This window comes from Chrysemys picta, unplaced genomic scaffold (assembly GCF_011386835.1).
Source record: "Chrysemys picta bellii isolate R12L10 unplaced genomic scaffold, ASM1138683v2 scaf71, whole genome shotgun sequence".
NCBI classification, from domain to species: domain Eukaryota; kingdom Metazoa; phylum Chordata; order Testudines; family Emydidae; genus Chrysemys; species Chrysemys picta.
The window spans coordinates 51,578-72,318 of record NW_027052778.1 but is presented as its reverse complement, the minus strand read 5'-3'; the positions used below and the strand labels follow the sequence as shown (position 1 = coordinate 72,318).

The following is a 20,741-nucleotide window of genomic DNA, read 5'->3' as shown; positions in this document are numbered from 1 at the left end:
CATCTCAGATTTTACACTGAGCGTGCTGGGACAGGACTGGGGCAGCCTAGTCAGTGCTGCATGGACACCTGGCAATGTGGACATGACCAATAAAGCTCATCGTTTATGTAGCGCAAGAATGAGTCTCAAAGGCTTGATTTAAGGAGTTGCTCACTAATCTAGGACACAAGACCCAATTGCTCTCATCAGCTAATGAAACTTACTTCTACAAAGAAGGCCATCATGGTCAGCCTGTGTTTCTTATCACCTCTGTCGAGGAGCGGGATCACTAGGTCCAGCAGCATCCTTGTGGTCTCAGGGCAAGCATAGTGCACCATGGCTCTGTGACACAAAGCAGAAATACCTTTGTTAGTAAGGGAAGAAGCACGTTCTGCAACAAGGGGGTGAGGGGTCAGCTTGGGGCCACATGGCAGCCCAGAAGTGAGGAATGTTTCATTCTGGAATTGCCCCCACTAGCAGGACTGACTGCATGGAAAACGCTTGTGTATTACCTGGCCAGCAGGCTCACCCCACGGAGGTGATCTTGGGGGCTTTGTAGGAGGATCCAGCCTTGCTCCTTCTCCATAACAGTCAGCTCGGAACGGCAGCCAACACAGAGAAGCAGCATCTTTATAGCCTCCACTGCAGAGCTAGATTCAAACAACACACCAGCGTGACTGAGTGCCAGGAGCCCCCTCACGGTAGGTCTGTCAGGGAGTGACAGATTCACTTGTGTGTGGAAAGACACACCAATGGTTTAAATAGAGCTTAGGAAGGCACAGGTTCGTGACTGGGGTTCCTAGGCACTATAGTAATACAATTTAATAATATGAAGAAAGAGAAAGAGTTCTGAGCAAATCCTACAGACAATTGCACATCAGCACTAGGGCATGTCAATGTCACAGAACAGGAGAACTTCAGCCCTTTAGTGTCGGACCCACATTCCTTTGACACACTGGCAAATTGGCTCCCACTAATTTCTCCCCATAGCTGCTGGGATAGTCTTTCTACTTCCTCTGCAGTGCATTGGTCGGTATGTCATTTACCACTGAGAGACACCCTTGCAACCTAAGCCCTGCCTGCTAACTCCCTCAGAATTAGAGAGTTATGGAAAACCTGCAGGGGCCACATGAGAGCTGGAGAAGAGAACTATGACTTCTCTATGACTGTCCATGTAATTAGACCGTTGACTTTCCAGTAGGCGCAGTACCTGGTGTGGAGGCTCTGCCGGCTGCTTTCCCTTCCAGAGACTTTATCCCCTGGTATGCTCTGTCCCAGGCTGAAATGGATTTCGACAAGAAGAGCCATTAGCAGCTGAGGATAGAGGCGGGTTGTGGCATCTCTGGACTTGCTCACCGAGATCATCTCATAGAGGGCGCATGTGGCCTGAAGAGGGAACAAGACAGACACAAGCTTACTTGGAAATCCTACTCCCTCCTGCGTCAGTTCTCAGGACTTCCTGCTTATGTGCTATGAAACTCCCCTGATTCATGGAGAAACAAACCGAGTTAAACTGCCCCGAGCAGCAGGGCGGGGGAAGCCGGGCACTGGCAGGTTGAAGGCTTTGCCTTGTGGAGTCTGGTGACACTAGGCTGCATTGCCACACAGGGGACCTAGCTTTGATTTCGGATCTCGCAGAGCTTCCTGACCTGCAGGGGCTGCAGAGACAGCATGCTTGGGGTGGGGGTAATGCCTCATGGGACTAAGAATGGGAGAGAATAAATTAATGAAGAGAAGAGTGGGTCTTTCATCAGCTTCCTCGGCATCTTTCTTCTCCCTCATTTGGACTTCCACCGTCATTCTTTCATGCTTGCATTGTTTCTTGGCTTCCAAGTGCCTCAGAGGGGCCTTTTCTTCTGCATCTGGGGTCTAGGGGGGCTGAGACCCTGCTTTTTGGTCAAAGTCCATGAGCAAATCTCTCAGTTCGTGTTCTGCGGCTTTCTTCTTAACAGCCCCCTTTCTTTGCATACTTTTTCAAGTTCTTTTGAGTCAAGACTCTCATAGGATTGTGATTCACCCATTGTAACTCATCTTTAACCCTTAAAACTCTCCATATCAAATTTAAACTTTAAATAGTGTTGGGTTATGATCTTTAAGCCCAATTGACCTGTGGCATGTGACTCCTGTGCTGACTACGCCAATTGTCACGCTCTCTGGAGTGGTTCACAACTGTGAGTGCCAATCTTAGATCAGACTGTCATAAAACAGGGCAGGCACCCCAAACTAGTAGTATATTCTATAATTGGATTTCACAAAGCCAGTAACAATTGTGCATTCCTGGGTTACAGTACCAGTTTTACCAAGGACAGTCTTACCACAGACAGTCCCCTTAGACATTCCAGCCTATCTTGCCACCCAGACAAACTGAACTTTGTGATTAAAGGTTATTAAAACCAAAAATCACACCACATCAGGTTACTCCCAACCCCAAAGGGTCAGTCACTTACCCTAGGTCAATTGGTACTCTGGATCTCACACCAAAAACAACACTGGCAGCCAATTCTCTAGTAAACTAACTAAAGATTTATTAGCTAGGAAAAATAAATGAGAGTTATTGAGAGGTTAAAGCAGGTAAAATACATTAACAGGTGAGTCAAAATTTGTAAATCCCAAATGATAGTGGAGATGTAGTAATCTCTTGATTTCCTAAAAGTCTTTTCAGGAACCCAGATGTTTCTGGGGATCTCCATTTTGCATTTGGCATCTTCCCTGTAAGAGTCCAAACAGTCAGAGATACAGGATCATTCCTTGACATCTATTTTATAGCTTTTCCAGAAACCAATCTGAACAGTGTCTTTACCCAAGTGGGTTTTGATGAGTAGGAAATTCAGACTTAGTCTGTGAATTCCCGTTGTCAAACACAGTAGCCCTTGCTTTGAAGTTAGCAGTCTTCTTCATTTACATTTCCAAGTCTCCAATTGTGTTTGATGGGTAATTTAATTACAGGGATATACACGATGCCAATGTCATGTAATAGCAAACAAGAATCCTTCATTAGTTTTCATAAACTTTACACATCAAGTTCATTCTCATCTTTTAACACCAACGCACACTTTTGATCTAGGGTTAACTAATTACAGGGATATACACAATACAATAGCAATCAACAGGTTATAAAGATAAGTGTTTCCTTTAACTTTTCCTTTGAACTAAACAAACACACAGGTGAACTGCCTGATTACACTACAATAGCTTTTGACGTCTTTGATTTCTGTTAGCATCTGAGTGAATTAGCCTGCAACCCTATCCTGAGCTGCACCAGGGCAGACAGCGTCACAGGGGTTTCTCAGAGCTCCAACATGGATGCGATGAATGGAACCCTCCCCCAAGGGTTTGTCAGGACATTATGGAGTAGCCCCAAAATGGAGGGGATAGTCTGTCCCTGTAAAGGTAGCGGTGCTAGGGGTCAGCCCACCCTTGTCAAGTGGAGTGGCCCTGTCAGATTTTGAGATGTCTGATATACATAAGGAGCTGGGAAATACTGGTAGGGAAGAAGTGGTCCAAGGAATAAGTCGTGTTCAGGAGGAACTCCTGTTATGTTTCTGTAAGGACCTGGGACCAGGAGCCTGGCAAAATGGGAGGGCCAGGACTCCCCTCCCTCCCAGTGAATTGGGATGAGCTTTAGGAAGGAGATCAGCATACATGCTGCCTCCTCCCTCCTAGCAGAGAAAACACCAGCAGGAGAAGGCTGAACCCAGGGGTGCTGGAATACGTTGTGTAGTGGGGGTGCTGAGAGCCATTGAACCAAACTGTGAACCCTGTATATGATGGAAACTGCTTCAAGCCAGGGGGTGCTACAGCACCCCCGTTCCCCCAGTTCCAGCACCTATGCCTGAACCCTCTGAGCCTGAGGACTGACTGGGGAAAAAGGGCCACCAGGAGAATCTGGCTAAGGCCCCACAGTTGGCTAACTTACAACCCAGCATAAAGGAGGAGACTGGGGGAGTCCTGCCTGCCGGAGAGGTGGAGGGACTGCCTGAAGTAAATGCCACCTCCAGAAGGAAGGCTAGGGGGCAGGGACTCCTATCTTATGGAGGGAAACCAGAAGGACTGTTTGAAACACAGCCCAGCTGCTGCCAGGGAGGCTGGGAACAGCTTTGAGGAAGCTCCTCAGAAGTTGGGTGGGAAGAAGTCACAAGGAGCCACAAATCCAGGGCAGGAAAAGCAGAAGCTGCAGACCCATGGGAGTTGCTAACAAGCAGGAAAAAGGGAGGAGCAGCTCAGGGAAGTGGTGAGGGATTGAAGGAACAGTCCTTAGCAGCCTATCATGGGGTCCGTGGGCTGGAACCCAGAGCAGAGGTCAGGTCTGGGTTCCCCAGCAAGAGGCAAAGTACCGACCTCAGGACTAAGAGACCAAGAATGATGAGGCTCAGATGGGGGCTGAGGGCCTGGCACAGAGGCCACTACATGTTGGGTTTTCCCATATTGGACTTTTCTGTTAACCCTGGAAGAGGTGACGTGGCCAGAAGGCCAGACCATGGAACCTGCGGAGTGTTGCAGAACCAGGAGGCTGGACAAGGGGACACCAGTGTGGAATAAACCCTGCAACATCATGTCCTGGCACGAGGAGGCGCGTTGGCAGTGAGTGTGCCCTGTGACCGAGACATAGGATAGATTTAACTGTATGGGGCTATGGATGTTTGAACAGTGACTTACGGCAGCAGACGTGTGAGAGGCTTGGTGCTCAGAGCTGTGGTGACTCTGCAGCTTCACAACCAGGTTCTCCATCACCTGTCCTCCGAGGGCCGGGTCAGCAGACAGGAACTGCCACAGCTCGGCCGAATTGCTAGAAATTCAGAAATACGGCAACGTGAGGGACTGGATGGCTTAGGAGAAAAGCTATTAAACCTCTTCACCAATGTAACCTCTTTGTAAGAGAAATCCTCCTGTGGAGCCAATGCCCTGCCCAGCAGTCCAGTCCCCAGAGCTTGTGCAATTCAATGTGGAGCATGAACAAGGACTCCATGGACCTCAGATTGAGAATCACTGGCACAGGATATGGAGCATTTCAGCTCAAGGCTGCCAGTGTGAATCTGGCCTCAATTGGTCACGACCTGTTACTGGCTGATGGCTAATACCGAGAGGCTGATGGCTAATGGCTAAGACAGCTTCTCTGGCAGCAGATGTCCTATATGAAATGAACTAAGGGTCTCGGACCAGTGCCCAGTGCACACTGTCCACATTACAGAGTCAACCACCATACTTGGCCCTTGTTGGTAGGTTCAGGGATTGAACGGGACATGGAGGCTGAATGAGCCTTTCTTGCCTAGTCGGCAGCCCCTCCAGTTATGAGCTCAGAGTGTTGTTAGGGGCAGTGTGGAGGAAGCTTCATTGTCACTTCCTGGGCTGCAACTGAGGTCTTCATTGTCCAAGGGTGTCAATGGGGCACCTTTCACCAGCATTAAATTCCCTTTAAAAAAAAAGGGAGCGGGCATGCAGCAGCGTGGCTCAGATCTCCGCAGCGCTCAGCCAACAACTGTGTGAGGGAGGGTTTCAGTGGAGTCCTCTGATATGCAGGGCTGGCTCTAGGATTTTTGCCGCCCCAAGCAAAAAAATTTTTTGCCGCCCCCACTTTTTTTTTAGTGACCCCCTCCCACAGCCCCGCCCCAACTCCACCCCTTCCAAACCCCTTCCCCAAATCCCCAGCCCCGCCTCCTCCCCCGGGCGTGCCACATTTCGCCCCCCCCATTGCTTCCTGGGGGCCCCCGCGACCTCCTGCCCTAGCTCACCTCCACTCCGCCTGCTCCCCCGGGTGCGCTGCCGCTCTGCTTCTCCCCTCTCCCTCTCAGGCAAAGGAGGGGGGAGAAGCGGAGCAGCGGCGTGTTCAGGGGAGCAGGCCGAGCGGAGGTGAGCTAGGGTGGTGGGGGGCGCAGGAAGTAACGGGGGGGGTAGAGGAACCGCTCCCCACTCCAGCTCACCTCTGCTCCACCACCGCCGCCTCCCGCGAGCGCCCTGCTGCTCGGCTTCTCCTCCCTCCCAGACTTGTTGCGCGAAACAGCTGTTTCGCGTGCAGCAAGCCTGGGAGGGACGGGGGAGAAGCGGAGCGGCGGCGGTGCGCTCAGGGAAGCAGGAGGAGGCGGAGGGGAGGCGAGCTGGGGCGGCGAGCTGGGGTGGCGGGGGCACTTTTTCCCCATGCCCCGGAGTCAGCACCTATGATGGCCGGTTCCAGAATGCCGCCCCTAGAAATGTGCCGGCTCCAAGCACCTGTTTGTTTTGCTGGTGCCTGGAGCCGGCCCTGCTGATATGGATTGTTTTTGGAACTCACCGCTTGGGATCATCCATCATAAAACCACGCTTTGCGTCATCACTGTTGCTCAACTTTTCCTGCCCAAACACAAATGTGCTTCAGACAGCAAACGTTCCACCTAGGCTCACTATCTGTACGTTCCGATGAAGGAGAACGGCGGAATGAGCTCTGCGCTTGCCAGCCGGAGTAGCAAAGGGATAGTGAACTCAAGAACACAGACTTAAATCCACCCCCTGCTCCAGGACCCATGAGCACTGACCGTAGGTGTGGGGGACTGTGCTTTTGAGAACCCCTCCCACAGGCAGATCTCTAACAAGTCCCAGGGGCCGGGAGAGGGGGACTGGGAATGAGAGCTCCTGCCTTGCTAGGGTTACCATTCGTCCGGATTTACCCGGACATGTCCTCCTTTTTGTACTAAAAATAGCGTCCGGGGGGAATTTGTAAAGCACTCACAATGTCCGGGATTTCCCCCCCAGGCAGAGCAGACCGAGCGGCTGGGAGGGCTGCAGGGAAGTCCCGGGCTGGACTCCGGAGCAGCTGTAGAGGAGCCGGATCCGCCCTGCATTCTGAGCAAGTGTATCAGCACAAAGTGCAGCCCTCCCCTTTTGCAACTGGGAGCGGTTTCTGCCATGCAGCGTAGCAAAACGGGAGCGAGAGCACTTTGTGCTGATACAAGGGCAGCTCTCCCCTGCAGTCCGGTCCGGGCCAGGGACCGGGTTTTGTTGTGCAGGGCCAGGGACCCGGTTTTGTTGTGCTGGGGAGCTCAGCCACGTGTCCGGCTCGCACAGAGCCCAACACCCTGTTCTGAGCAGCAGGGTAAGGGGGCCAGGGGGCAGGAAGGTTCTGGAGGTGGCAGTCAAGAAACGGGGAGGGGGCTTTTTGGGGGGAGTGGAGAAAGTTTTGGGCAGTCAGGGTACAGGTAGGGGGTAGGGTCCTGGGGGGCAGTTGGGGGGGTCTTAGGAGGGGGCAGTTAGGGGACAAGGAACAGGGAATCTTAGGTAGGGGGTGGGGTTCTGGAGGGCAGTTAGGAGCAGGGGTCCCAGGAGGGGGCAGTCAGGGGACAAGGAGCGGGGTGGGGGGCTGAGAGTTCTGGGGGGGAGCTGTCAGGGGGCAGGAGTGGGGAGAGGGATCGGAGCAGTCAGGGGACAGGGAGCAGAGGGGTTTAGATGGGTTGGGAGTTCTGGGGGGGGGCTGTCAGGGGGCAGGAGTGGGGAGAGGGATCGGAGCAGTCAGGGGACAGGGAGCAGAGGGGTTTAGATGGGTTGGGAGTTCTGGGGGGGGGGCTGTCAGGGGGTGGGGAGTGGTTGGATGGGGCGTGGGAGTCCCAGGGGTCTGTCTGGGGGTGGGGGTGTGGATAAGGGTTGGGGCAGTCAGGGGACAAGAGGCAGGGAGGCTTAGATAGGGAGTGGAGTCCTGGGGGGCAGTTAGGGGCAGGGGTCCCAGGAGGGGGCAGTCAGGGGACAAGGAACGGGGGGAGGGTTGGGGGTTCTGGGGGGGCGGGAAGTGGGAGGGGCTAGGGCGGGGCTCCTCCCGTCCTCTTTTTTGCTTGCTGAAATATGGTAACCCTAGCCTTGCACATGGGGAGACACATTCAGGGAATGGGGGAGAGGAATCTCTGACAGGCGGATTTCGCTCACTGTGGTTTGTGGCTGAAAAGAGAAGAGCCATCAGGAGGAGAGGGCAGGTAATTTGCCCCATGTAGAGGGGGGAGATTCAGTCCCCAACAGTCAGTGCTTTATACTTTGCCTTAGTAAGACCAAACAATGTGCTCAGTGGTGAGGTTCTCATATAGGGCCTCAAAGGATCACGCGAGGCCTGAAGAGTGGAGGCATTTCGTACCTGTCTGTAGGGAAGGAGTAGTCCAGAAGGCATGAGATCACTGTGTCCAGATGCTCCGCCTCGCCAGCCAGCAGGGCCACTAACTTCTTCATCAGGGTCCTGGAGCTGGGCTGCTGGACTGAATCCAACCGGCTGCAAACCCCAGCCACAAGGTCTGCTGCCTGAGAGAGAGGGAACCAGATGAGACGGGACAAGACTCTCATCCCATCCTGCAGCTGGGGCAAGAGGGAACCTCAGCATCCCAGGAGAATCAGAGTTAGCCTCTAGGTTTTGCCTAAAAGTCACAATTTCCTATATTATTGGCAGGGCTCATTTCAGAGCCTTACAAGGTGCACTGTCGCAAAGACCACATATCAATGGCTCAAAGGAGATGAGTCCTATCTAGGCACAATACAGGGGTAACATAAGAATGGCCATACTGGGTCAGACCAATTGTCCATCTAGCCCAGTATCCTGTCTTCTGCTGGTGCCAGATGCTTCAGAAGAAATGAACAGAACAGGGCAATTTATCGAGTGATCCATCCCCTGTCACCCAGTTCCAGTTTCAATCAGAAGGCGTAGGGACACCCTGTGCATGGTGTTGCACCCCTGACCACCTTGGCTAATAGCCATTGATGGACCTGTCCTCCAGGAACTTCTCTAATTCTTTTTTGAACCTGGTTATACTTTCGGCCTTCATGACATTCCCTGGCAATGAGTTACGAGTTGTGTTGTGTGAAGAAATATTTCCTTAGGTTTGTATTAACCCAGGTTTGTGTGTGTGTGTGTGTCTGTGTGTGTCTGTGTGTGAAAGGATAAATAAAACTTCCCTATTTACTTTCTCCACACCATTCATGAATTTATAGGTGTGGGCATCCCATGGATTTATACAGAAGCAATATGATATTTTCTGTCTTATTATCTATCCCTTTCCTAATGCTTCCTAACATTCTGGGAGCCTTTTTGACTGCCATTGCACACTGAGTGGATGTTTTCAGAGAATTGTCCATGATGACTCCACCCTTGAGTGGTAACAGCTGATTTAGACCCCCTCCGTTTGTATGTATAGTTGGGATTATGTTTTCCAAGATACAGGAATCAGACTAGAAGATCTGATGGTTCCTTCTGGCCTTAAACTCTCTGAACGTATGACTGTTCCCAGCACTGGGAATTCTAGTTTCTGTCCATCTCAGCAGCAGCGCCCCATACCTTCTCCACCTTAGTCCCACCGCTGTTCACCATGGCAGACAGCAATCCCTCTGCAGTTGGCTGGCAGTTATTGTTGCAGTGATTCGTCAGGCCATCCATAACAGTCAGAATGAAATCTGTCCTCTCTCTTGGGTTGAAATAGACTCCAAAGAGCTGAAGCATACAGGGAAAAGTGTAATTTACAAAAGGCCTCGTCCTGATTCCACGGGGGGCTGATAACTACTGGAGCCCAGAGTAAGCCCTGTCTGGGGGTTGCAGGTCCTCTCCAGCTTCTCAGGGGCTCTGTTTTACTCCTTTCTATTACAGGGCCCCAGTGGCTGATGAGGCTTCTGCTGCGAAACCATATCACTCACAGTGAGGCAAGAGGACTAGTTAAACCATTACAGTGGCCCACCTAGGAGTGCTGCCCTGCACGTCAGGATGTGCATTTAGTGGTGTCAGACACCTACTTCTCAGGCATCCGAGGTGCAAGGGTCACCATTAAAAGATCAGCAGTTGCGGGATCCATGTAGTAATATTAGTAATGAGTGTTACAGTACTCGGTCTTTGACTGTGACTGTATGTGATACCCTCCAACAACACATCTCAGCATAAATATAGCACCCAAGTCCTGATTACGACACCATCACCATACTTCCTGGCTTGCAGCCTGACCCAAAGACCACTGAAATCAATGGAAAGACTTCCATTGGCTTCAATAGGTTTTGGATCAAGCCTATATAGTATAGACCTCGTTGTGACAGCTTCTAACAGCCCAAAGTACTAGAGCAGCAGGCGTTCAACCTTCCCCATATGGACACTCCCTTTCCTATACTAGGACCCTCCCAGAGTCCCCTTCCAAACTAGCCAAGACCCTGTCCCATTTGGCAATAAGGAAAGGGCAGGGTGGCTGTGCCCCCCAGGTTGGGAACCCATCTGCTAGAGCAGTGGTTCTCCATCAGGGATACGCATACCCCTGGGGGTATACACAGGGGTGGCAGGTTTGTATAATTTTTGGCATTGCCCAGAATGGGTCCAAGTCCCGCCTCCCCCTACACCTGCCTAAGGCTCTGGGAGGGAGTCTGGGTGCGGGAGGGGGTTTGGGGTGCAGGCTCTGGGAGGAAGTTTGAGCATAGGCTCCGGGAGGGAGTCTGGGTGCGGGAGGGGGTTTGGGGTGCAGGCTCTGGGAGGAAGTTTGAGCATAGGCTCCGGGAGGGAGTCTGAGTGCGGGAGGGGGTTTGGGGTGCAGGCTCTGGGAGGAAGTTTGAGTGCGGGCTCTGGGAGGGAGTCTGGGTGCGGGAGGGGGTTTGGGGTGTAGGCTCTGGGAGGAAGTTTGGGTGCAGGAGAGGTGCAGGCTCTGAGATGGAGTTTGGGTGCTGGGTGCAAGCTCTGGGTTGAGGCAGGGGGCTGGGGTGCAGGAGTGGCTGCGGGCTCTGGGAGTGAGTCTGGGTGCGGGAGGGGGTTTGGGGTGCAGGCTCTGGGAGGAAGTTTGAGTGCGGGCTCTGGGAGGGAGTCTGGGTGCGGGAGGGGGTTTGGGGTGCAGGCTCTGGGAGGAAGTTTGAGTGCGGGCTCTGGGAGGGAGTCTGGGTGCGGGAGGGGGTTTGGGGTGTAGGCTCTGGGAGGAAGTTTGGGTGCAGGAGAGGTGCAGGCTCTGAGATGGAGTTTGGGTGCTGGGTGCAAGCTCTGGGTTGAGGCAGGGGACTAGGGTGCAGGAGGGGCTGCGGGCTCTGGGAGGGAGTTTGGGTGCTGGGTGCAGGCTCTGGGTTGAGGCAGGGGACTGGGGTGCAGGAGGGGCTGCGGGCTCTGGGAGGGAGTTTGGGTGCTGGGTGCAGGCTCTGGGTTGAGGCAGGGGGCTGGGGTGCAGGAGTGGCTGCGGGCTCTGGGAGGGAGTCTGGGTGCGGGAGGAGGTTTGGGGTGCAGGCTCTGGGAGGAAGTTTGGGTGCAGGAGGGGTGCAGGCTCTGAGATGGAGTTTGGGTGCTGGGTGCAAGCTCTGGGTTGAGGCAGGGGACTGGGGTGCAGGAGGGGCTGCGGGCTCTGGGAGGGAGTTTGGGTGCTGGGTGCAAGCTCTGGGTTGAGGCAGGGGACTGGAGTGCAGGAGGGGCTGCGGGCTCTGGGAGGGAGTTTGGGTGCTGGGTGCAGGCTCTGGGTTGAGGCAGGGGGCTGGGGTGCAGGAGTGGCTGCGGGCTCTGGGAGGGAGTCTGGGTGCGGGAGGAGGTTTGGGGTGCAGGCTCTGGGAGGAAGTTTGAGTGCGGGCTCTGGGAGGGAGTCTGGGTGCGGGAGGGGGTTTGGGGTGCATGCTCTGGGAGGAAGTTTGGGTGCAGGAGGGGTGCAGGCTCTGAGATGGAGTTTGGGTGCTGGGTGCAGGCTCTGGGCTGGGATAGAGGGTTTGGGTGTGGGAGGGGGCGTGCGGCTGGTCCAAGGATGAGGAGTTTGGGGTGCAGCAGGCAGGCTGACCCTGGGCTGGGGCAGGGGGCCAGAGAGGAGGACTCCCCCCAGCCCTCTCCCTGCTGGCGGCAGCGAGCTCTGGGTGTGGGAGGGGGTTTGGGGTGCAGGCTCTGGGAGGGAGTCTGGGTGTGGGAGGGGGTTTGGGGTGCAGGCTCTGGGAGGAAGTTTGAGTGCGGGCTCTGGGAGGGAGTCTGGCGGCAGCGAGCTCTGGGGGAGAGGAAGGGGGGGCCTCCTCACCGACCCCCAACACGACACTCATCCAAGCCCCCCCAGGCTGCTGCTCAGGAGGTCCAGCCAGGAGAAGCCTCCCCCTCCCGTCCCCCGAGTCGACTCGGAGTCTCCTGCCGGGGGGCGGGGGGGAGGGCTGCCATGCGCTCCTCCCTCCTCCCTCCGCAGGCGCAGCAGCCACCTCAGCCTGCCCCCGGCGCCGCTTCCTTGTAGCCGGCTGCGGCAGCGGCTGGCGAGGGAGCACAGTGCGGAGCTGCAGGGGGCAGCCCCCCGCTGCCCAGGGAAGGCAGGGGCGCTTGGGGGAGGCGCGCGGGGGTGGCAGCCGGGGCCGGGAGAGGTGCGTGGGGGCGGCAGGCGGGGCTGGGAGAGAGACCCGGCCCCGAACATTGGTGGAGCCGGGTCCCCTGGGCCCTGAATTTTCTCAAGCCAGGGCACCATGGGCCCACATAACTTGCCGTCCCTGGGGGTACAGGGGGTACATCAACTCATCTGGATATTTGCTTAGTTTTACAACAGGCTACATAAAAAGCACTAGCAAAGTCAGTCCAAACTAACATTTCATACAGACAATGACTTGTTTATACTATCTACTATATCAGTGTTTCTCAATCTGGGGGTGGCAACCCCCAGGGGGGTCATGGGATGGGTTTAGGGGGGGTCTCAAGTTTAGGGTCGCCATTTGGGGTGGCAAGCAGGGCCCCCGCAAATCTAAGATACATGCAGAAGCTGAAGCCCAAGCCAAGCCCACTGCCTAGGTTTGCCAACTTTGTAATATTTAAAAACCGGACACTCATGCAGGAGTGCTGGACCTCTTCTGCCCTGCCTCTTCCCCCCGAGGCCCTGCCCCCCATTTGGTCCTCTTCTCCCCTTCCACTGTTGCTCACTGCTCTTCCCCTCTTCCCCGCCCAGGTCAGGAGCAATTTGCCTGCTGGGAGCTGCAGCCACATGATGTGGGTAGGTGGCGGCCCCGGTTGAGTAGGGGCTGGTGCGGGTGATGACCTGGCACCTCCCCACCTCCCTCACCCACAGTAACTGGACTTTGGGTGACCAGTCAGTAGATCTGACCGGACACTATCAGATCCCCTTTTCAACCAGATTTTCTGGTCGAAAACCGGGCACCCGGCCACCTTACCACCGCCCGGGGCTCAAGCTGAAGCCCGAACCCCGCCCCCTGGGACTGAAATCAGGTACAATAGTCTGGAAAGGTTGAGAACCACTTGCTGCAGAGTAGATCACTCTTTATGAGCACTTGTTGTCTTCACTGTTGTAGCCGTGTCGGTCCCAGCGTATTAGAGACACAAGGTGGGTGAGGTTCTATCTTTTATTGAACCAACTTCTGGTAGTGAGAGAGACCAGCTTTTGAGCTACACAGAGCTCTTCTGTCTCTGTCTGAAGAAGAGCTCTGTATGGCTCAAAAGTTTGTCTCTTTCACCCACAGAAGTTGATCCAATAAAAAAATTGGACCTCACCCATCTTGTTTCTTTCTGAGCATGTCATTTCTAGCCATGAGTAAGGGCAGGAGCTGTAATTCTTGGGTAAGCCATACACAATAGAGATGGGCGATCCAGGGACAGGAAGTAGTTTGGAGCTGTACGATACCGTATTGTACTGACACCAATGTAGAATGGTCATTAGTGCCAGGATTTGATTACCTCTGCGATCCTGGAGGGGCTGTTGCAAACCACAGTGGGGCTCCAAGCAGCCAGAAATTCCTTGTTCCTCTGTTCAGTCCATTCCACATTCTTTCTGTCCAACTGAGCAACTGAAATACATGTTAATAACACTCTTAACTTTCCATTCTGCTTCCTGGCTTCTGCTCTCATCCCTCTTTACTGGACAAAGCCCTTTGTTTGGCCCTGATCCAGGAAAGCATTTAAGCACCTACATTATTCTAAGCAGATGAATAATCCCAGGGACTTCCGTGGGACTACTCGCCTGATGAAAGTTACAGATGTGCGTAAATGTTGTGCTGGATCAGGGCCTTGACCCCCAGAGTAAAATGGCTCTATCAAGTGGTGACTGGAATCTAGCCAAAACACTTCAGTGGCATAGAAGTGGATTAACACAGTCATGAATCGAGCCCCAGATTTGGATCCAGATTTCCAACAGCCATCAAAGTTCTGGGGCGTTCGGGGTACAGGCATCTCGAACTGAACTAATTGGTCTGATGGCGTTGAATCCCCTATCATCGTGTCCCACTGACCCTTCCCATTCCCACTGACGGAATGAGCTCTACCAGTCTCAGTTTGCGGTAACGTGTGTTGCCTTTCTCTGTATTCCCCCCCTCCCCTTTCCTTTCTTTGAAAGTCAGGGCTAGAATTACGGGATGACTATCAGACGCTTGTTTCTAGATCCACAAAAAAACCAGCACTCTGTTCAAAGGAACAAATACCGAGCCAGATGCTCTACTTCTTCCTCAGGCACTATCCTGAATGGGAGCTTTGTCTGAGGAAAGTCTCGAGCATTTAGCTCCCAGGAGGGGGATTCAGATGCTCATCACTGCTTCTCTTACTCTTTTGGCGCCATGCAATAGAGACGAGGTAATGAACAGCCCCTGCTGCCTTTGAGCTGATCGCCTTGACGGGATCCCCACAGCGGATCCCCAGCACTGCAACCAGGTGTCCGAGCCTGGTGAATGGAGACGCTTCCTAATTGTACAAAAGAGGAGAGGAGGAATCCATTACCACTGCAGGGAAAGCGGGCTGTGTCTCCTAGGCAAGGAGTCTATATCCACACAGTCCCTTTCTATAATGGGGCGTGATCCTCAGCTCTCCCTCTTCAGAAGAGACTTGGGAGCCAGAAGAAGAATATAGGGCTCGATCCCGCACCACAGACGTCCACTGGAGTTTTGCCACAGACGTCAGTGGGAGCAAGATCAGGATCATAATGATCTGTAACGGCTGAGGTGGGCTGGAATGGAGAGGCCTCTTCCTGCAGCTCCACAAGAGGAAAGTATCCCATGGTACTAGGATGAGGAATGGAGGCAAACAGGGAACCAGTTGGGGATGAACTGTCTTCAGTCTCTAGGATTTTGAAATCTCTTTTCTCTGAAATTCATTAGATCCAACCATAGAAAAACCCGTTCTTCCTGTGCCCCTTGTTAGCTGCCTTTCCTGCATTGGAAAGAGGTGGCCTATTCCTCCAGGGCACTGGATTTATTTTCCAAGTGTATCAGACGCCAACCCATCTCAGTCAGGATGATGGACGAGCAACGAGATCGGTTTTTCCTCCGCCTATTAGGGAGCATTGCACTGTGGGGCCTATCAACACACTTCTAAGCCGGAAGTTTCTCTGGCGTGGGAGAGTGCCCTGTAGGTCTAGTTTGCAATCAGGTCACTAGAAGTCAAGAGTTACTCACATCCAGTTTGACTTCTGTGGCCACGAAGTCTAGGAGCAGTATGCTGCTCCATACAGCCCTCTCCCGCCGGCAAGCTTCCCTGGACTGCATCCAGGAGTCCATGAGCTGCAGGAAAAACAAGACAGGTTAAAAATAACAGGGGGAAAGGGTGTATACAAGTGATCCCCAAAGGATAATCTTTATTCTGGCTGAATCATCTCACTCTTACAGATACAGGCTGCGTCTGCTTTGTGCAGACTCAAAATACACATGGAATTCTTCTCTTGGAACGAAAGCAAAGTGCCTTTCTCTCTGAGGGCCCAGTCACACACCCGCTGAAGTCAATGAAAGTTTTGACATTGATCTAAGGACCGATCCAATGCCCATTGAAGTCAACGGAAAGGTCCCCATTTGATTTCAATGAGCATTGGATCGAGCCTTTAATGGATGCAGGATTGGGTCCTATGTAAGGAAGGGAAGGGCCAAGTCTTCTCTGGACAAGCCACACAATCCAGCATTTCATTCAGCAAAATAAGAGCAGCTGGAGGAAAACTTCTATTCTTTCATGATTGCAGAACTTGGGCCAGCCCTCATGCTCTGTAGTTAGCGGCAGTCTTGGTTCCCATTGCACCCATTGGTTCTCACTGTGGGACAGCTGGAGCTGGGAGTTCTGTGGAGGCCGGGTGCCAGCCCTCACGGGGGACTAAAGTCCTGGCAGCGACCCCTCCAATTGCATCAGGAGTGGCAATGATGGGCAGTAAAGGGAATAACGTCCTCATTTGGAAAGGACACTGTGATGTAAGGGCCACCAGGAGACAGGAAAGAAACTGAGGGTAACAATGGAGGAGATTGTCAGACCTCACAGATGGAAATAGAAGACTCCCCCGTGCTACATGAACCTTGTCACATATGCCCTAATAGGAGAACCCTGTGGAGATGGGGCACTCCGTTCTTTCCTTAACTCTCCTTTCCCTCACAAGCTCTTAACAAGATTTTCCTGTTCCTCTTCCCTACCTTACCATCCTCCAACCGGCATCTCCAGATCCTGTTTACCTGCAAGATCCTCTCTAGCTCAGCCGGAACTGGATTTTCTAAAATCAGACTCTGGAGCATCTCGTTGAGGGTCTGCAATGTTTCAATGAAGAGAACCTGAAAGGAGGGGGAACCGTTATGCTCAGCGCCACAGAGCTGTGGATTATACAAATAATTTATCTTATGGGCTTGAGGCAAGAATCACAGGGTGAAATTCTTTGGCCTGTATTATACAAGAAATCAGGCTAGATCAGGGGTGGCCAACCTGTGGCTCCGGAGCCACATGCGGCTCTTCAGAAGTTAATATGCGGCTCCTTGTATAGGCACCGACTCCGGGACTGGAGCTACAGGCGCCAACGTTCCAATGTGCCCGGGGGTGCTCATCAGGGGCGTAGCCAGGTGGAGGGAACAGGGGCAGTGGAAAAAGAAAGGCGCCACCCGCTGCGGCGCTTTTACTGACAGGGCGGCGCTCCGGGTCTTCGGCGGCACCTCGGCGGCGGGACCTTCACTCGCTCTGCGGGTCTTCGGCGGCACCTCGGCGGCGGGACCTTCGCTCGCTCTGCGGGTCTTCGGTGGCACCTCGGCGGCGGGACCTTCGCTCGCTCTGCAGGTCTTCGGCGTCATTTCGGCAATGAAGCTTCAGTGCCGCCGAAGACACCCGGAGCTAGTGAAGGTCCCGCCGCCGAAGTACCGCCAAGACCCGGAGCACCGCCCCGTCAGTAAAAGCGCCGCAGCAGGTGGCGCCTTTTTTTTTCCTGCTCCCGGGTGAGTAAAATGAAAAAGGCGCCATTTGTGCTCGGTGGGGGAGCGGCCGCTGCCCCACTTCCACCCTAGCTACGGTACTGGTGCTCACTGCTCAACCCCTGGCTCTGCCACAGGCTCTGCCCCCACTCCACCCCTTCCCGCCTCATCCCCTGAGCCTGCCGTGCCATCGCTCCTCCCCTCCAGAGCCTCCTGCACGCCACCAAACAGCTGATCGGGACGTGCGGAGAGGGAGGGGGAGGCGCTGATCAGCGGGGCTGCCAGAGGGCAGGAGGCGCTGGGAGTGGGGTGGGGGAGCTGATGGGGGGCTGCTGACATATTACTGTGGGTCTTCAGCAATGTACATTGGTAAATTCTGGCTCCTTCTCAGGCTCAGGTTGGCCACCCCTGGGTTAGATGATCTAATGGTCCTTTCTGGCTTCCAAGTCATAAACCAATAGAATTTATAGTTCAGACCTTGGCCTAAGACAAGGTCTATAAAAATAAGGCCAGATCCTCAATGAGTGCATATTGACATAGCTCCATCAGTGGGCGTGAAGCTACACGGATTCATACCAGCGAAGGGTCTGGCCCATACTTCTTGTACACAATAGTTGCTAAATAATTAGCTACTTCACTTATTCAATAATGTGGGTGCCCTGAGCGCAAGAGAAACCGTATTTAGATTTGTTCTGGGCAGTGAATCCTTCAGGAATCTCGAGAAAACTAGCCTCATGTTTCAACTGATATTGGCCTGCCGTGATTCAAAGCTGTGCTCTTGACAATCACCCAGAAAGCCAGATGCATCGTTATATCCCTGCCTCATTTCCATTATAAACCAAAGGAAACTGAGAACAGAAAGACATCTGCAGTATAAATGACCCTTTTCTTATAATTGATCTTCCAAATCATCCCCCAAACCTGATGTAATGAATTCAACAATGCCTCCCTTGGGAAGATAACATGCAGCAAAGCCCTTATCAGAGAGTAAGGAAAATGTTATAGCAAAAAAAAGTCCTACGTTGAAATGAGATTTTTTAACATTAGAAATAAATATCACTTTAATAAATATATCACCTTGTCTTTGCAGGAGTGCCGCCAGCTTTTCTGCTGCCCTAGGCGGCGGAGGTGGAAGGTCCCGCCGCCGAAATACCGCTGTGGTCGCCACCCCCCAAATTGTAGCGCCCTAGGCGACCGCCTAATGGGTTGCGCCGGCCCTGTGTCTTTGCCCTTTACTCCTCTGGGTCTTAGATATTATTCACTCCAATGATTTGGTTAGAGAGAGCATATGTGAGCATGCGGGATGTGAGGCAAATTAAGTGTTCTAAATTCTATTGACTTTGGTAGTGAATTTGGTCCAGTGTCTGTAATTTCTCTCCCCTCAACTTTAGGGCCATAAATGGCTTTTCAGAATTAAAAAAGCGCAGGCACTGAAAGCTTTAGCAACTCTGACAGTACGGGTCAGATGGTTAAAGATTTGCCACCATATTTACACCCACAATTTGCAGGCGCAGCTTTGCTCCTACTGGTCTTTTCACCCGTCAAGTTGATCACTTCGATGCCAAAGTACTGGATTTAGGTGTGAAATCAGGTATTTCAGGTGCCCACGTGAGCTAAGGTGTAACTGCAAATAATTGCAGGTCACAGGTAGGGACTAAAGTAAAGTTCAGGCTGAAAATGTGGCTGTATCGAGTGCCGCAGGACCCCAACTTTATTCAGCCCCTTCATGCAAGAGGACCTAGCTGTGGGAGGTGCCACACACCAGAAATACCCGGTCAGTGATCAAACAATAGCCAGCCCCATTTCTGGGGCAAGCACTAAGTACGTTTTCCTCATTCCAGATGCCTCATTCTAGCTTCACCACCCAGATTGGGATCCCCAGTAGTTCCCTAGTAAATTGAAAACGGATGGATCATTTTCATAATTGGGAATGTGGCAGCTACTTGCTGTATGCATGGGACGAATGATCAGGGCCACGTCACCGGGGCTAAAGTCCCCAACTGCTACTCCACAATGGCGTTCCATGAGAAATTTCGCTGACAGTGTAGTCACATATCACCAATATGGGCCCAAAGTAAGTAACAGGAAACCATTCTTGAGTTACCTTTGTGTACTGGCCGCTTATACCCCTGATTACTCCTTGCACCTGCAATGTCACTAGAAGTGGCAGGGAAAACACGCTCTTGAGGAATGTTCTCAGCAGGACCCATCTCTGGTGGGAGCCCATGGCCTTCACCACATGCTTTTTGCTGATAAAAGGAAGAAGCCTGGATTGGACTTTGAGGTGCTGAAGGGTAACGGAGGCATCAGATGGTGAGGACATGAACTGAGGGTTATGCTCAAGGAGTGTGAGACTAAGAGACATCTGGACTATACAAGAGAACAAGATCATGTGAACAGTAACAATGTAGAAGAGTAAGACACTGGCAAAGATTAACAGAATACAGGAAAAGCACGGGAGGGCAAGGACTGGTGACCTGAATAGTAAATCCATCTCAGAAACGCTACAGAAGAGAGTGAAGGAAATGACTCAGCTGACACCTCCAGAAAGAAAATCATCTCAAAATGTCTGCAGAGACTCTTGGCTTTGAATCCCATGTGGAGTAAAGAGGATTACAAAGTTACTGGGTAGAAAATCATCAGTCAGCCATGCAATAGTCCCCCAGCTCCTCCCCAAAGAGTCCTCAGCATCTAAAGAGAAAAAGGCACGAAGTGAGGGACTGCTATTGGCAACTCTGGTCCCACCGAGCATGGAGTGAGAAGCCAGGTGTGAAGGCTGGGCAGTTAAATGAGAAGTCACGTTACCTCAGCTCGATAATGATGGCCATGGCCTGGAGCCGTATGGTGCTGGAGAGAGAGTCCCGGGGTTCTTTCATAATCATCTCCTGTAAGTCACAAAGGGGCAAACACAGTAAATGAGACACAAGTGCTCCCAGCATCAGTCCTACTCCCTCACACATTCGTTGAGGAGGTTATACAAAGCCCTGGCATCACAGCTAACTCTGGAGGCCTCAAAAAAGGCTAAATTAGCCACAGGCTTCTCCGGAGTCTCCAATAAATCCCCAGCTAAAAGAACATCAGATATTCCAAAAGTAACAAGGAGCCCAGCCAAAACCCAGGATCTTCCTTTCTGATTGAAGAGCTCCCAGATCATGAAGCTGCTCAGCCAGTGGTGTTGTCCAAAGGGATCTCATCTGTTTCTACCCAGCCACAAATTCACTCCCTCATTTCCTCATCCATCTCTGTTCACTCATCTCCTACTTCCCACCAACTAGCATCCTCTCTCTGTCCATTCACACTAATATTTCCAGTCAATCAGCACTGACCTCAATTTTACACACTGAAATAATTGCTTCAGTGTATACAACAAAGTTCTTTACAACTCTCCAGATTCCATGGACCCTAGCGTGGGTTTAGCAGCTAAGTATTCTCCACAGTTCATCAATCTTTTCCAACCAACAACACGGACCCTGTGTATATTATTTACTCACCACTATGGCTCCTGCAGTGTCTGATGCAAAGTTGAGAATAAAAAAATCAGGCATGTTATGCCAGTCGATGCTCTTGCTGAGAACAAACAAGAGTCTTAAGAAACTTTTTTTCATAATGAAATCCTACACCAAAATGAGAAAAAATATATATCAGGGTGAAAGGGATTTAGATAGAGAACATCATCGGGTAGAATATTCTACCTTCATTCAAAACCCCTCCACACGGAACACCTG

The 20,741-nt window shown here is 52.4% G+C and overlaps 2 protein-coding genes across 2 annotated transcripts; both read right to left on the bottom strand.

The window, feature by feature from the left end:
• Nucleotides 1–157: 157 nt before the first annotated feature.
• On the bottom strand, nt 158–13,656 carry LOC135977898 (maestro heat-like repeat-containing protein family member 7). Its single transcript, XM_065579050.1, has 7 exons — nt 13,559–13,656; nt 9,254–9,406; nt 8,066–8,226; nt 4,636–4,765; nt 1,190–1,365; nt 492–629; nt 158–321 (listed from the first exon to the last, which is right to left on the bottom strand). Exons 2-7 carry the CDS (start codon nt 9,350–9,352, stop codon nt 186–188), a joined length of 840 nt encoding a protein of 279 aa, XP_065435122.1. The 5' UTR covers nt 9,353–9,406; nt 13,559–13,656; the 3' UTR covers nt 158–185.
• A 1,593-nt stretch (nt 13,657–15,249) lies between these two features.
• LOC135977902 (protein MROH8-like) lies at nt 15,250–20,302 on the bottom strand. The gene is made up of 4 exons (XM_065579053.1): nt 19,822–20,302; nt 19,121–19,265; nt 16,297–16,392; nt 15,250–15,369 (listed from the first exon to the last, which is right to left on the bottom strand). The coding sequence occupies exons 1-4, from the start codon at nt 19,974–19,976 to the stop codon at nt 15,250–15,252; spliced, it is 516 nt and encodes a 171-aa protein (XP_065435125.1). The 5' UTR covers nt 19,977–20,302.
• Between the last annotated feature and the right edge of the window lie 439 nt (nt 20,303–20,741).